The sequence below is a fragment of the Gopherus evgoodei genome, chromosome 4 (genome assembly GCF_007399415.2).
Source record: "Gopherus evgoodei ecotype Sinaloan lineage chromosome 4, rGopEvg1_v1.p, whole genome shotgun sequence".
Taxonomy (NCBI): Eukaryota; Metazoa; Chordata; order Testudines; family Testudinidae; genus Gopherus; species Gopherus evgoodei.
The window spans coordinates 137,628,059-137,643,755 of NC_044325.1; the positions used below are offsets into that span (position 1 = coordinate 137,628,059).

The following is a 15,697-nucleotide window of genomic DNA, read 5'->3' on the forward strand; positions in this document are numbered from 1 at the left end:
TTAGGCCCTTAAATACCTTGAGGATCCGGGCCTTAGACGTTTGCTTAACCTTATCACATAAGTAGTGCCAAAGGGCCTAAGGGAATTACAAGCCCCCTCCACTGACTTTGATGGTACTAGTCATCTGCTTGCACTGAAGCATGCCCCGGAAGTGTTTGCAAAAGCAGGGCCTTGATTGTAAGCACTTTGAACGTACCGCGTCCTAGCTAAATGCCATGGCTACACTGGCACTTTACAGCGCTGCAACTATCATGCTCAGGGCTGTAAAGCCTCAGCGTAATCAGTGCTGCAGCGCTGGGAGCACAGCTCCCAGCGCTGCAAGCTACACCTGTAAGGGATGTGGTTTACGTGCAGCGCTGGGAGAGCTCTCTCCCAGCGCTGGCGCTCCGACTACACTCACACTTCAAAGCGCTGCCGCGGCAGCGCTCTGAAATTTCAAGTGTAGCCATACCCCAAGTTAACTGGCACTCAACCTCCAGTAGGGCCATACATTAAACCATTCACAGCACCCTAGATCCTGAAAGGGATTTAGGTACCAAATGTCCATCAAAATTAATAGAAATAACTTTGAGGATCTAGGTTCTAAAAACTGAGTTCTAAAAACTTTAGGGAGACAAGGGAATAAATACCATTTGTTGGACCAACTTCTGCAGGGATGAGACGAGCTTTTGAGCTTACACAGAGCCCTTCTTCAGATCTTAGCTAAATACAAGGTGAAATAGATTAACATACGTAGTTAGCACCTTTCAAGGAATGGTGCAGGGGGAAGCGGAGTGGCCTGTTAACACCTCTCCAGTCATGGGGAGAGGAAGAAATGGAAGAAAAGAAAAAATAGTGATGCGTGTTTTTAGTGGATTACAGATTGTTACACTAGGCCATAAATCCAGTGTCTTTATTCAGTCCTTGATTTTTAGTGCCTAGCAAAGCTGTGAATTTAAGTTCCCAGGCTTGTCTTTTGACAGTGTTGTGCTGGTTTCTAAAACTTCAGTGAGGCATCACGAGCTAGTGAAATGAGCCTGGAGGTGTAACACCCCTGCCACTGACTCTCCCAGGGTGACTTTGGGCAAGTCATTTCACCTCTTTTACCTGAGTTTTCCCAGACTCTATAATGGGTCTAAGAAGTTCCCCAGTGCACAGGGTTGTTGGGAGGATTCATTAGTTTGCATTTGCAAAACCTATACGAATGCCAAGTGCTACATAATGATTGAAAGTTACCTAAGTTACCTTTAGCAACATAAAACACTGCTCAGGGCTTTTTTTTTTTTTTTTGCAGATGGGGTGGTGCTGTTGCCATCAGCTCATGTACCCCACAGAGAGCCCATTCCCCTGGAACACCATAGAAGAGACACAGACAGATCCCTTCAGTTAGCACTTCCCAAACTTTTCAAAGCCGAGAGCTCCTCTTCATAGTGCACAGTACCTGTCTCTGTGGATTTTCACATGTTGGACTTTCACTAGCTGTAGCAGCGACCACGCGGGACGTTACTGCATGGCATACCAGTATGCTGTAGTTTTCAGCCCTTGGCTTACCCTGCAATAACTCACGCTGTAGACGAGCCCTGACTTTCATTTAGGCCAAGGGCGCCACAGGTTTGTTACTGTGCTATGTAAAATTCAACTTCAGGGAAATGAAGCCAATTGTGCCCTTTTTAGCCCCTAGAGGCTTACCTGTATTTTCAGATCATCGAGATACAGTATGACACTTCCTCCCCTTTCCCACATGCCCTGATGAGCAGTGAAAAAAGGTTGCCATTCAGACTCCTGGTTAACATTGGCATTAGCACCCACTGGAACGAATGGGGCAGTTCACACAGAACTATTGTTTCAGGCTCTTTGCAGCCTCAGGCAGATATCTGCATAGGTCAGGCTCAAGCCTGCAGCACAAAAAACTATTTCCCTATGCTAATTTTTCCCCTATTGTTACTCACACCTTCTTGTCAACTGTTGGAAAACTTGATTATCACTACAAAAGTTTATTTTTTCTCCTGCTGATAACAGCCCACCTTAATTGATTAGTCTCGTTAGAGTTGGTATGGCAACACCCATTTTTTCATGTTCTCTGCATCTCTCTCTCTTCCTGCTGTATTTTCCACTGCATGCTTCCAATGAAGTGGGTTCTAGCCCACAGATGCTTATGCTCGGATAAATCTGTTAGTCTCTAAGGTGCCACAAGGACTCCTCGTTCTCTCCCTCCTTGGTTTCAATGACAAAACTATTTAGTGAAATCAGAGGATCTGCTCCAAACATGAACCTGCCCCTGTTCCTAGTTTAATCAACAGTAAAACGTCCATAGGGCACAGCTGAGCCCAGAGAGAGAGGAATTATTGACAGGAGCAGGATTGGGCCCTGGCTGAAGATTTATGGGGTTGCTTACACCCACTCCCCCCCCTTTGGCTAAAAGCCTTGTGAGCTGTGCAAGTGCCCTGCTCGTTACAGCACAACTAGCAATGGGTCTGGTTGTGCTGAGTGGAAGAGCAAACGTGGAAAGTGGGAGGGTTTTTGCCATGCTCTTGCTTAAAGTGAGAAGTTTACACAGCACAGTAACAAACCCATGGTGCCCTTGGCCTTCCTAGCCATCACTGTACGTACGTACCAGGGCCACACACGGAACGCAGTTCTTCTTGCTCCAAAAGAGAGGCCTCTGTAACCACTGTAACAAAGAATCGCTGATAGCAGCAGCACAGGGGCGTGTAACACAGCAGAGCAGCCAGCTCTAATTCCATTCAAAAGAGACAGACAGACACTCTTGTTGGTTTATTACAACAGCTCTGGCCATTAGCACCCTTTGTTTGAATGGGCATTTCCCCATGGGCTCTTCCAGCTGCGTAGTAAAGGGCCAAGTTCTGCAAGCTGCTGTGCACCCTTCATTCCCATTACCTCAGTGGGAGACGGGATCACTCACAACAGGCTCAGGATCAGGCTCGTAAGTCAACAGGAGCTTTTGTGCAAAGGGGAGTGTTTGGGACTCCTGCAGAGTTAGTTTTAAGGGCCTCTTGTATGTGCAGAATGGAAAGAATTCTTGCCATAAGAAATATTTTTGAAAGCGGATGAACATTTCTCACGTGAGGTTTCTGCCCGTGAGGAGAAAACACAGCAGAGGATTTTCCTTTTGCTCAGGAACTTTCTTCTTCAAGGAGCCTGTGAACCGAACAGACGGAGGTGCTACACCGGCAAGATGAGTTAAGGTTATTTTAGATTGGCACAGCTCTTTCAGGGAACGCCTAGGGTAGAGTGCGTGGTGATGCTCCAAGTTCTCTCTTAAAAAGAGGGTTTTAAAAAAATTCCACAAAATACCTGGTCACTAAACCATCAAAACCCAACACAAAATGGAACATCACAACCCTGTATTTGTGCACAGTTGGAAGAAGGAGAGTAGCACAGGAAGCCTCTCATGTTGGCACAATTTACACTAACACAGCAAATTTGCTCCTACCCAACATCCCCAGGGTGGAGATAGATATTATTTGCACACAGTTTGAACACAGTTCTTCGGCAGGTGGTCGGTTTTCCTGAGCACTGTCCTCAGCACAACTGGGGTCCCGCAACTACCAAGGGACAGGCTTGAAAAAAATTGATTACGAAGTAATTCCCTACAGCTGCTAGCACAAAGGGGGCCTAGTCCATGACTTGGGCTCCTACATGCTACGGTAAAATAAATCAGATCCCTGCTCCTCCAGAGGAGAGGCTGAGGGAATTGGGCTTTAGTTTGCAGAAGAGAAGAGTGAGGAGGTTTTGATAGCAGCCTTCAACTACCTGAAGGGGGGTTCCAAAGAGGATGGATCTAGGCTGTTCTCAGCGGTGGCAGATGACAGAACAAGGAGCAATGGTCTCAAGTTGCAGTGGGGAAGGTCTAGGTTGGATATTAGGGAAAACTATTTCACTAGGAGGGTGGAGAAGCACTGGAATGGGTTACCTAGGGAGGTAGTGGACTCTCCATCCTTAGAGGTTTTTAAGGCCTGGCTTGACAAAGCCCTGGCTGGGATGATTTAGTTGGAGACTGGTCCTGCTTTGAGCAGGGGGTTGGACTAGGTGACCTCCTGAGGTCCCTTCCAACCCTGATAGTCTATGATTCTATGAAACACAAACTCAAGCCAGCTGCTGAACTTTATACATGCAAACAGTCCTACTGAAATGGGACTAGCTGTGGGAGTAAAGTTACTTGAGCAAGTAAGTGTTCACATAATAGGCGCCCAAAGCCCCAGTCCTGCGACAAGCTTTGCGTGGATGACTACTGCCCCTGCACAGAGTTCCTACTGATGTGGGTGCAAGGACCCCTCCATGCATTGCAAATGGAAGGATCCAGCTCTGAGAGACCCCCGCAAAGCTCCCCCAAAAACGGCAAGTCCCTGTGACTCATCTAATGAAAGAGCTGTTTAAACTTTGCCCCCAGGCAGGGCTGGGAGATACTACAAAGCGTTGAAGAAAGCATGGCAATGCGCTAAAAAATTCTTAAATATTTAGGTCAGATTTATTTTAAAGGTAAGTCAGTCTGCGACACTGTTTATATTAAAAACACTTGGAGGTTTGTACTTCTAGCAAAAATATACATTTCAGTTTGAGGCTTGTTACATTGACAACAAGCAAAAGTTCCTCAAGCGATGAAGAGAACATGAGCCTAGCATCTCCTGGGGGCCAGGGCTGGCCGGGAGTCACAGCAGCCTCTCCGTTCACAGCCTCGGAGCGCTCCAGAGCAGGGGCCACAGGGTCAGTATAGATACTTTGGAAAGGTACCAATCACAAACCCATCAGTCCGTCATTCACACTTCTCTGGCTCCTTTCACAAGAGGACTTCAAAGTGCTTTACAAATGGGCCTCGACACCCCTGTGACATAGGGAAGGAAAAAGACTAGGCAGATGAGACAGATGGGGAAACTGAGGCAAGAGGGGAGGCGTGACTTGCCAAAGGAGCGCAGCAAGCTGGCAAAGAGCTGGGAACAGGCCACAAAGGTCTCAACCTGGAGCCTCTTCATGCATTAGCCACTAGACCAGGGGTTTTCAAACAGCAGATTGTGAGCTTGATGGACTATTTGTTCACTTCACCATGATCTTTACAGGTGGTGCTAAGGGAACCAGTGAAGTTTGGGAACTGCTGCACTACACAACCCTCCTTCAATTAAATGTACATTGCTCAGTACTAGTATGTGCAGCCATGAACCATACCTAGGAGGGGTATCGCCCCTGTGGGGAGTGTGCGCGTGGGGGGGAAGACAACAAGCATAAGGGTGGGATAGGCTGCAGTTTTGGTGTAATGACGGGTGGGGATCTATACCAGTCCCAACTTCTGATATGGGTGCTTACTAGGGAGGACAGAAGCAGTGGGATTACCAAGCAGTTATGGAAGGGAAGCAGATTATTCCTCTGCCTCAGATTTGTAAGACATTATTGCACCAGGGTAACCCATTACCCCAAAGGGGCAGGGAAGGAGTGTAATCCAGGTCCGTTAGCGAGCCTGCTCAGGACACCAGATGTGCCCTGTCCAGTCCTTTCATAGCCACCTGGTCTTCACTTGTCAAGCTGAGCCCATTTTTTCTGGGATCCGTGAGACACAAAGATAGAGATCCAGGCTGCCATCTGAGCTTCCAGGCCTCCCTCTGCCCCCGATACACAGAGAAAGCTGGAGAGGAGCACCAAAGACTTAAGAACTGTTGTGCTAATAGCACCGCCACAAGGCGGCCTCAGTGCCATGGTCAGATGGGAGCTCTATAAACACCAGGACAATCTCCTCCCCCACTGCTGGGCAGGCAGCGTTCTTCCTTTCATCCTTCCCTTTACTGTTCCTGAGTTGGAGCTCGGTGGCTTTGGTCCAACTGTCTCATGTTGAGACCAGACAGACTCCAAAAGCCACAGATGGAGTGTTAAGTGCTGCATGCAGACGGGACCTTGGGTCAGCTGCTACCGTCCCAGCCAGAAAACCTGACTCAGCCCCGATCCGCTGGGGACACGAAGTGAGGGAACACGAGACTTCCATTGTGGAGAGGCAGGCGGAACCCCAGGCTGCGAGAAAGTCATGATGTGAGATCGCTCATTAGGGTGCCCGGCCTTTTCTGTCAGACCACAAAGCCTGAAAGCTAAACTGGTACTCGCAGTTGCCAACGTGGCATCAATGAACAGAGAACCGCTAGGCAGCATTAGGTTGGGTCCAGCTGCTTTGTGCCTTGCTTGGGCTCTTCGAACAGGCTTCTCTCTCCACCCCATCATAAACCCGTTTGTCACCATGATAAATGCAGCGTTTTTGCTCCCCATCTCCCAAAATAAATAATACTTGATATTTATATCACACTTTACAGCTTGAATGCTTTTTACAAATGCTAACTAGTTAACCTTCACAGCCCCCCTGCAAGGGAGAGTCAACTATTAGTCCCATTTTACAGATGGGGAAATTGAGGCAGAGCGGTTTGACTCCCCTAAGGCCAAACAGAGACCGCGGCATAGCCAGGATTAGGATCAAAGAGTTCAGGCATCTCAGACCAGCACTAGTCACTCTCCAGCAGCAGGTTTCCCTAACACTGCAGCTTCAGTGCCTGCCGCTCTCCTAGAAATCCGACATGGAAGAGACCTAACAGGTCACACATCTTGTGCATCGGCCTGGCTGCCACGAGACTCTCCCCATGCTGCTCTAGTCCCTTCCCACAGGCTGGAGGCACTCTATGATCTGCAGAGCAGGAGTCATGCTTCAAGCTGTGCATTCACTAAGGCTTTTCCCATTCCCCAGCTGCCCTTTACTTTGCAAAGAGAACAGGCCTTGCAGCCCCCACCGGAGCTCAGTGAATGGCACAGCTGCAGGGTGCTACATTTTGCCCTATGCCAATGACTCCCCAGCAGTTTCATTCTGCAGACCACTTGGCAAGCAAAGGATCTCCTCATGACCCACCTGCCCTAATCCCTCCAAAGGTCTCACCTGCCAAGAGAGATCCGCCCCTGCGCACACCCATCCCATCTCAGCAGACTGGTGCAAGTGGAGAGCTTTACACACGCCACCAGCACCTGAAGCTAGAGTCAAAGTGAATTTAGTGCTGGCTAGAGTCTAGGCTGCACCAGAGACTGAAGTCGTGTTCACAGAGCAGGGACAGCCCAGGTGGTGGCTGGGTAAACTTCCCCTGTACTGTTTCATTAACATGCCTCAGCTCTGAGCAGGGAGGGGTCATGCCCTTCGTCCCACTAGGTGAGTTCTGTCTCCACAGCTCAGTCAAGCCGTGGCATCCCTGCTGAGACTGCTGACGAAAGTGCCAATTAGTGCCAGGGAGAGTAGTGAGGTGGACACTTGTCCGCTAGGAACTGGATTGAGAATCACCAACTCATTGCATATAGGCCACTCAAAAGCCTTCGGATTTCCTGCTCGCTACAGACCGGGGCTGGATCTGAGCAGCTGACCTGGGGGCCAAAGGCCACTTACCCATCCTTCAACAGCTGCTCTGACCAAGCTGGAGTGTGGCATAGTGGGACCTGCAGCAGTGGACCTTAGGCTCTCGGCAAATTACCAAAGCAGCCCCTCAGCTGGGCTGATCTGGATGGCCTCAGTCTGATGAATTAAGCCCCCAAAACGAGTAAGTCATGGGTCACACTTGGCTCCGGGTCACCCCAGCAGCCCATGCCAGGAGAGTTCGATGGAGAGATGTTGCAGTGTAGCTTAGTGATGGCTCTGGCCATTGCCGACGCCAACTGTGCAGATGCAACCAGCCACAGGAGAAAGAGGAGGGACCCCAGGGATCGGAGGACACCAGTGTATTATACTGTGTGTTGATGGGGAAGGCACCATTGTTGGCCTCACACTGAGAGGCCTCCTCTGGCTATGCCACAAGCTGCAGCGGGTTGACCAATGGGGTGGGAAAGGAAACAGCAAGACAGAGAAATTACTATTACTGGTTTCTGTGACACCCTTGCCTCACCCTGCTCTGCTCACTACTGTCCCCTTCACAGCACAGCCAACCCTTCATCCTCCTAGATCAGCAGCAACTTGTCATTCCGACACTTCAAGTCTCCTCTGGACACCCTGGATCAAAGACTGCGAGCAACTGTGGTTTTAGCATCTGCTCTGAAGACTAAGCTGGTTTTTAAAGAGAGTTACTGCCCACTGCTGCCCATCTCCCCACTCCATTTTTTAAGCAAATATAGGAGGGAGAGGAAAAGTAGCCTTCCCCTTTGAAATCTAGGGGCTAAGAAGGACCAGCTCCACCCCGGCAGGGGGTCAGACATAGGATTCCATGTTACAACCCACAGGAGTGTTTCATAAGGCAGAGGAGAATGCACATCTCTCGAGGAAGGCATGCCTGTCTTGTGAATCCAGGGGACTAACTCATGGTCTCTCTCCCAATGAAGCATCAGTACCCTTCATCACACAGTCAGGCCTTTCTTTGGGAGACACATCCATCCATCGAGAGAGAGATACACTTCCTTTTGTTCCAATGTCCTAGGCTTTACAGTGCAGGCCTAAGAGTCTTCCAAGTGCAATACAAAACCAATGCACAATGAACAAGTGATTAAGTGCTGTTCCTGGACCTGTCGGATAATCAAGGTACTGAATGGTCTCGTTACATCAGACCATACCCTTGTTACTCTGCTGGTGCCGTAATCCCACCTTCTCTGCAATGCACGTAAACACGTGGGTAGCTTGGAAGGCAGAAGGGAGCGGCGTGACAGCTGGGCTGTGGCAACAGAAGCTTCGCTTGTTTTGCCTTTGAGGTTGATAAGTGTCCGTTAACGGAAGCCCGGGCTTAGCACACAGTAGCCACGAAATCTCATGGCAGATAGGCCTATGTACCATAGGTAGAGGTCATCTAGAAAATCGTTCCAAGTAGAAGAAATGGAAGACGTTGTGGAGGGAGGGCGGGGGAGGCTTCTCGGTCATCATACAAAGTGTTTTGCTCAGGATCCATGGCTTTAAAGCTCCTCAGTACATGTCCTTGTAGATTTCCTGCAGGAGTGGGTGCAATGAGGTCTCTGTCTCTGTCTTTTTAATCTTCTGCACCAGCTGCGCGTGCTCGGTCACCAGCTGCCGCAGGTCAGCCATCTTCTGGAGCAGCTTGGGGAAGAGGTACTGAGCATCCGGGTGGTTGGCCTGCAGGTGGAACTCCAGGGCCTGGAGGATGTTGTCCTGTATCCCCTCCACCTGCTTCACGTCCATCAGGCCAGGGCGGTCTACAGGGAGAGGATTAACACGAGTCAGAGTACTATCCACACCACTTCCTTGTTGTGTGCTACCCGGAGGGAAACAGACCACTGCTTCTGAGCAACTTGCCCCAGGCCATGCAGTGAATCAGAAGTTCATGGTCCCTAGCCCTGCGTTCAGGTAACTCCCTTCACTGGGCATTTTTTTTTGGTGGGGGGGAGGTTCCACCTCCACCTTCCCTGTCTGTTGTCTTTGTTTGTTATGGCCCAACCACACAGTGATGCCAGGGAACACACAGATCTTGGGAGTCACTAGAAGGCTTTGGTTTCAGATGTACGCTATTCTTCCCCCTATTAATCCACTGGTTGCTAGCCCCAGGAAGCAGGGCACCCACTCTGGAGTGCACTGCCCCTGTTCCCCAGCAGGAATGACCTCAGACCAACTCTCCCCAACCCACACCCTACGCCCAACCTTCTTAATGTGCGTATGATTGGTGGGCCCCAACTCACCCCCACACAGGATAATGGCAGCCACGAAGAGAGAGAGGTCGCTGTCGTCCAGCTCCAGGGCATTGAACTTTATGGCAAACTCAAACTTAGGCTCCATGATCTCGCTGAAGGGCTTGCGCAGGCTGCGCAGAAACTCACGTGTGACAAACCCGTTCCCGTTGGCCACCAGAAGCCCGTCCTTGTTCATGATAGAGGCCAGCATGGCGAAGATGGCTTCATGAACCCCGTACTTCAGCAGAGTCACCTGGTCATTCAGGTAGAGGCCGAGGAAGCTGGGAATGCTCTTGGCGAACTCGGTGAGCTCCCGCACTGTCTCCACCGTGGTGCACTGACAGCGGTAGAAGACGTGGACCCCAATCTCCTTGTATGGAGGGATCCCGTTCACAAGCTGCTTCCAGACCAGCCCCTTTTCTGCCTGCCACAGGGTGTCCATGTCATGGATCACGAACGGCTGCATAGAAGAGAAGAGAACAGTTAGGATCTCTGCAATGGGGACTCGACCTGCCGGCTGTACTGAGCAACTGCGCTTTTACCTGTCCCTGGTGTGGAAGAAGATCATTCAAAACCCTCCATGTGTCCCCAACCTTCCCTTCCATTTTGTGGCAGATGCAGCTCTGGGCCTCCCAACTGCAAGAAGTCTGTAACTATGCCCTGGAAATCCAGCAGCAAGCACTGGAGAGCAACCAAGGTTGTGTGCTTACTAGCAGGTCAGGGGAAGCCTGGAAGCATCAAGGCCTCCATTTCTGATCCTGAAGCCACCTCCACTCCTATTTCATCAGCAGCAAGGCTGAGTGCAGTAAAGCTCACCAGACAGTCACCAGATCAGAGACATTAACAGCACATCAGTTGTCTGCTGTGGCAAGCTTCCACCTGGCGAGTTTGCATTTTATGCTGCACTGGGCTGCTGCCACCAGAAGCCTGTTGAACTGCAACAGCGAGAGGAGGTCTGCAGCACGTCAGGAAGCTGAGTGCAACTATCACTCCTCTGTCTAAGTTACTTTTAGCCCTGGCTGTTGGAGAAACCTTTGCAGCGTGTCAGGAACCTTGAACGGTGGGAGCATGGTGCTGTACATGAGTCAAGTCAGCAGGGAAAGGAGGAGAAGAGAGTGAATTCCCCAGCTGGTTTCAAATGGAACTGCTGCAGTTCTTCGCAACAGAAGATAGAGTGTTGGTGCAGGGATATAACAACATCTCTGAATGGCAAAGCACTTCTAAACTGGGGGCTTCCCCACAGGGAACCCCACTGCATCCCAATGAACAAGGCTGGGGGATCTATCTTAGAAAGACGTTTCCCCAATACAACCCCCCTACCCCCCACCCTGCAAAAAGAAAAAGTAATGAAGAAATTCATCAACAATGTCAAATACTTGATAGGATAGTAGAAATGTGGCGCTGGGAAGGGACCTGGAGAGGTCACCTAGTCCAGGCCCCTGCACTGAGGCAGGAAGAAGTATAGCGAGATGATTCCCGATAGTTACTGTCTATTTCAGAAAGACATTCCTTTTGGGCATATGCAAACCATTAACTCCTTGGCATCAGGATTCAGATTCTCCGAAAGACGTCAATTGCCAGCAATGGACGTGCTAGAAATCACTAGTGTGAATGCACTTGATAGTCAGTGTTATTAATTTACCACTGGTTAACCTGTTCTTAAAAACCCCCCAGTGACAGGGATTCCACAACCTCCCTTGGAAGCCTGTCCCAGAGCTTAACTACTCATATTGTTAGTGAGTTTTTCCTACCACATAACCTGAAATTCCACTGCTGCAGATTACTGCTTGTCCTTCAGTGGACAGGGAACAACTGATCCCCATTCTCTTTATAACACCCCTTAACATATCTGAAGACTTATCAGTCTAAGTAGGTCATCCCACTTTGTCAACAAACCACTGATAACTACTCTGAGTAGTCTTTCAACCAGGTGTGGACCCCTTTTAGCAATTTCATCTAGACCAGTGGCTCTCAACCTTTCCAGACTCCTGTCCCCCTTTCAAGAGGCTAATTTGCCTTGTGGATCCCCAAGCTTCACCTCACTTAAAAACTACCAGCTTACAAAGTCAGACAAACACAAGAAAGTGTCACAGCTACTAGTACTGAAAAATTGCTGACTTTCTCATTTTTAACCATATAATTATAAAACAAATCGCAACCCCTGGTTGAGAAACACTGATATGGTATATAAAGCAGTATAAACAAGTCATTGTCTGTATGAAATTTTAGTCTGTACTGACTTGCTAGTGCTTTTCATGTAGCCTGTTGTAAGACTAGGCAAATATCTAGATGAGTTGACATATGCAGCCTAGGTATATATAATTGTAAATTGAGGATTAACAGGTTCTTGTCCCAAGATCTAGCCCAGTAAGATTATTGTAAAATCATCATACAATTTGGGAACCCCCGGTGTGCACAGGTGCAACACTCACACCATAGGAACTCTCCCTCTCGCTACACACACACAAATATATATTTATTAATAATTTAGCAAATACACACACAAACGCAACAAGGCAAATAGAGATAATACAGAAAGTACATTTGGACGTCCATACTTACACCCTTATCTCTTTCTCATCACCGTCATCATCCCTGGGACCATCATTCTGGCCCCTCCCAAGGTCTACATCTCTCCAACCCATCTGCAGCCCCTGGGATGTTACTTTTATAGTCAGTTATGCTGACGCTGCCATGACCAATGCCTATTCAACAGAGGTCCTTATTTGTATTTCCTCCCCTTAAGGTGTCTGTTTTCTATAGGTTAGTATATGTATTTGTTGTCATGGCACCTTTGTGATTGGAGGTTGTGTGTAGAACCTTCCGGATGCTGGGGTCAGCAATGTTCTGTGGGTGGCTGATGTCAGGATTCTGGACAAAATCTCCCCTCTGGCATACCACTTTCAGTTCCCTATAACATATGAGTTACTTAAGTTCATCTATGCCAAAGGTTATAGGCCTCAAGCCTCCTACTGTCTACTAAAGCCAAATCTTACAGGATAAAAGCCTGTAGGTTCCTTGCATTACTACTAAATATAATAAAGCAGGATAAAGCAATGAATATAATACAGGTAAGCTGGCTCACTGGGCTACACATACCCTCCGGAAGACCTCTGCATACCCTTGGTTGAGAACCACTGATCTAGACCAGGTTTCTCTTGTTCCTTTATGAGAATGACACAGGACTGCATCATAAGCCTTACTAAAAATCAAGATATCAAGTTTACAGATTTCCCCCATCTACTAGACCAAAAACCCCGTCAAAGAAGAAAATGAGCTGATTTCGCATGATTCGTTCTTGACAAATCTTTGCTGGCTATTACTTATAACCCTATAATTACTAGGTGCTTACAAACTGATTGTTTCATAATTTGTTCCAAATATCAAAGTTAGGCTGACTGCTCTATAGTTTCCCAGGTCCTCTTTGTTCCCCTTTTTAACGATATTATATTTGCCCACCTGCAGTCCACACCCATCCTTCATGAGTTCAAAGACAATTGCTAATGGTTCTGAGATTGCTTCAAGTACCGTAGTGTGAAGTTCAGATCCTGCTGACATGAATACATGTAACTTATCCAAATATTCTTTAACCTGTTCTTTCCCTAGCAAAATGCCCTGCCCTGGAAATAAACGCTAGTACTCAGCGCTGTTATTAGCCCTCTGGTCTGCCCATCTGCGAGGAGCACTCACCGGAGTGCTGCCGGTCTTCCCAGTGAGGATGCCTCTTGCCTTCTTTTTGGTCATGTTGAAGTTTTTCAGGTAGGCATCGTAGATGTGCTTGGAGAAAGCTTTCAGGTCAGCCACCTGTGGGTTCTGGCAGCTGATCTCGCTCGCCGTCAGACCCGCTACCAACTTCCTCTTCTCTGCTTCTGGCATGCGGCCAAAACGAATTGCTGTTACATAACAAAGCGGGCATGATCAACAAGTCCTGGGAGAAACCACAAGAGGCTAGGGATGCTCCTGAGAGGACACACACATCTGCACTGGCATCAATAACCAGCTCCTGACAGTAAGCACTCTGTGCGTACAGGACCCTGGCTCCCATGGGAACCTCTGGTTTAAAGCCTTCAGTGAGACAGAACCACCAAGGCACCATGGTGCAGAGCTCCTCCGGGCTAAGCACGGCCCTAGTGCATCAGTGTGAGGTCATTATAACCTCATGTTCCAATGAAGATTCAGTTTAGGTCTCCAGTGCGAGTTCTCCACTGTGGTAATTTGGGCCTTCAAGAGACAGAGACCCACTCCTCAGACAGGCACCGCTCTTTGTTCAATCAGAGGATTGTTAGGCTTTAAACTACTGTGTTTTGGATAAAAGCACAAGAGCTGTGCACTGTCCGTTCCTATGCACACTACACATTCCAGGAACACACAGCAATAAGAGGTAGTTGCTTGGCACTCAGCCCACAGCCTGTGCTGCTATGGACAAATGAGACCAAGGGGAAAGTTGAGACCAAGCACTGAGTTTGGAACAAACTAGATGCCCAGAGCTACAGGCCTGAATCCAGAGACAATTCAGCCCTTAGGATAAAGTGAGTCGCATACAGCACACTGTGTGGGTCCTCTCTGCTGTGAGTCAACTCTGAACCACATGCTGGCCTCCGCACCATTCCCTTTGTGCTGCTCCAGAGATGTGAAGAGGCCCTATGCACAGGAGAACCCTGAGTGGTGTAAAGGGGGCAGAGACAGTTCTTTGCCCCCCACTCCTGGTCCCCTCTGACATGGTGGACATGCTAGGGGTGTGGTTGAGGCAACCTTGAAGCTGCTCTGATTTGCTTCTGGGTTTGAACTGGCCTCCAGCCCCTCTCAGGATAGAAATATGGCAGAAAAGCACTTACACCCACTCATGCCCCTTCCCAGTACATCCAACGTCGCTGAGGCAAACAAGGATCTGGCCCTTTGTGTCCCAGGGAACTTTGAGAGAGCAGAGGATTTACTCTGGTGGTTTTTTCCCCTTTCAAAGTTTTCCTGACTCCCTCTACCTCACACGCCACCCCCCCGTGCAGCATTCTGTGCACCCAGCTGCCACTCCCCCCCAGAAGATGCTGCACTGCAGCACTGTGCATACACAGCCTTTGTGGTGAAAGGCGCTTCAGGAAGGTAAAATACTGTTTGCTATTTTTCCTCTGGATGCCCTTTTGCTTTGTTGTCACTTGAAGGCACCATCGCAGTTGCGTGGCTTCATTCAGGAATGAGACTGCCTCTGTCTGCACCACTGTACAGACCTGGCTGAGGTCTGGCCAGGCAGGACAATTTCTATTTGCACAAGGGTCTAGTGATTTTGAGTGCTCAGCTTGAGACGTTTTAAAGGGGCACCAATTGTCAGAATGTGCCAGGCACCTGGCCTCTTGAAACCAGGCCCCCCTGCGGTGTCACAATTGGGTGCCCCCAATCCTTTCTGATAACATGGGGTACCGCATGCACAATCACCAGGCTTCCCAGTGCCACCCACGTCCCTCACCATTGTGCGACATGCCCAGCGAGAGGCATTTCTGGAAGCGACAATACTGGCACTTGTTCCGGTTCTTCCTCTGGATTTTACAGTTCCGGTCACACTTCTCATACTCCAGCTTCATGCGGATCGTCCGACGGAAGAAACCCTGTGGCCGGTGGGTGGGGAAGTGTGTGGCAGAGGGAGCCAGGAGAGAAAAAAAAAACAGCTTTACTAACAGTGCCTCAGAACAGCATCAGCTGATGCCTGCAAAAAACTGCCTGCAGTGCTCCAGGCTTCGTGCTGCTCTGACCCTCTTAAAGGTTCACTCGGGGTGGAAAGGAGGTACCAGTAGCAAGCAGAAAAGCTGCCAAACAAAGAGACAACTTTCCACTCATTCCTCTTGGAACGAGCAGAGCCTCTATCACAAGGGGGACGATGCAGAAGGCATTGCTGAGGGCAGGGCCGGTGCAACCATTTAGGCGACCGCACTAGGATTTGGAGGGCGCCATTTTGTTCGGCAGTGACTGCGGCGGCCGGCTCTTTGGCTGCCCCGGTGGTCGCTGGCATTTAGGCAGAGAAAGCTGGGGCAGGGGAGCGTGGGGAGGGCCACCTGCAGCAAGTGAGAGGTGGGAGCGGTGCGCAGGGGAACTCCTCGCCCCA

General features: G+C 49.3%; 1 protein-coding gene across 8 annotated transcripts in view; it reads right to left on the reverse strand.

Moving 5' to 3' along the window:
* Positions 1–15,697, reverse strand: part of PPARD (peroxisome proliferator activated receptor delta) — a 51,143-nt gene that overhangs the window by 3,269 nt on the left and 32,177 nt on the right. For 7 of the 8 annotated variants that reach the window (XM_030561293.1, XM_030561287.1, XM_030561290.1 and 4 more), the window contains 4 exons: positions 15,065–15,203; positions 13,297–13,499; positions 9,616–10,066; positions 4,455–9,135 (listed from right to left, as the gene is read on the reverse strand). In XM_030561293.1, coding sequence (XP_030417153.1) covers positions 8,888–9,135; positions 9,616–10,066; positions 13,297–13,499; positions 15,065–15,203 — 1,041 coding nt within the window. In that variant the 3' untranslated portion in view covers positions 4,455–8,887. Of the gene's footprint in view, positions 1–4,454; positions 9,136–9,615; positions 10,067–13,296; positions 13,500–15,064; positions 15,204–15,697 lie in introns of those variants that run through there. The other variant, XR_004000230.1, reaches the window with a different exon arrangement.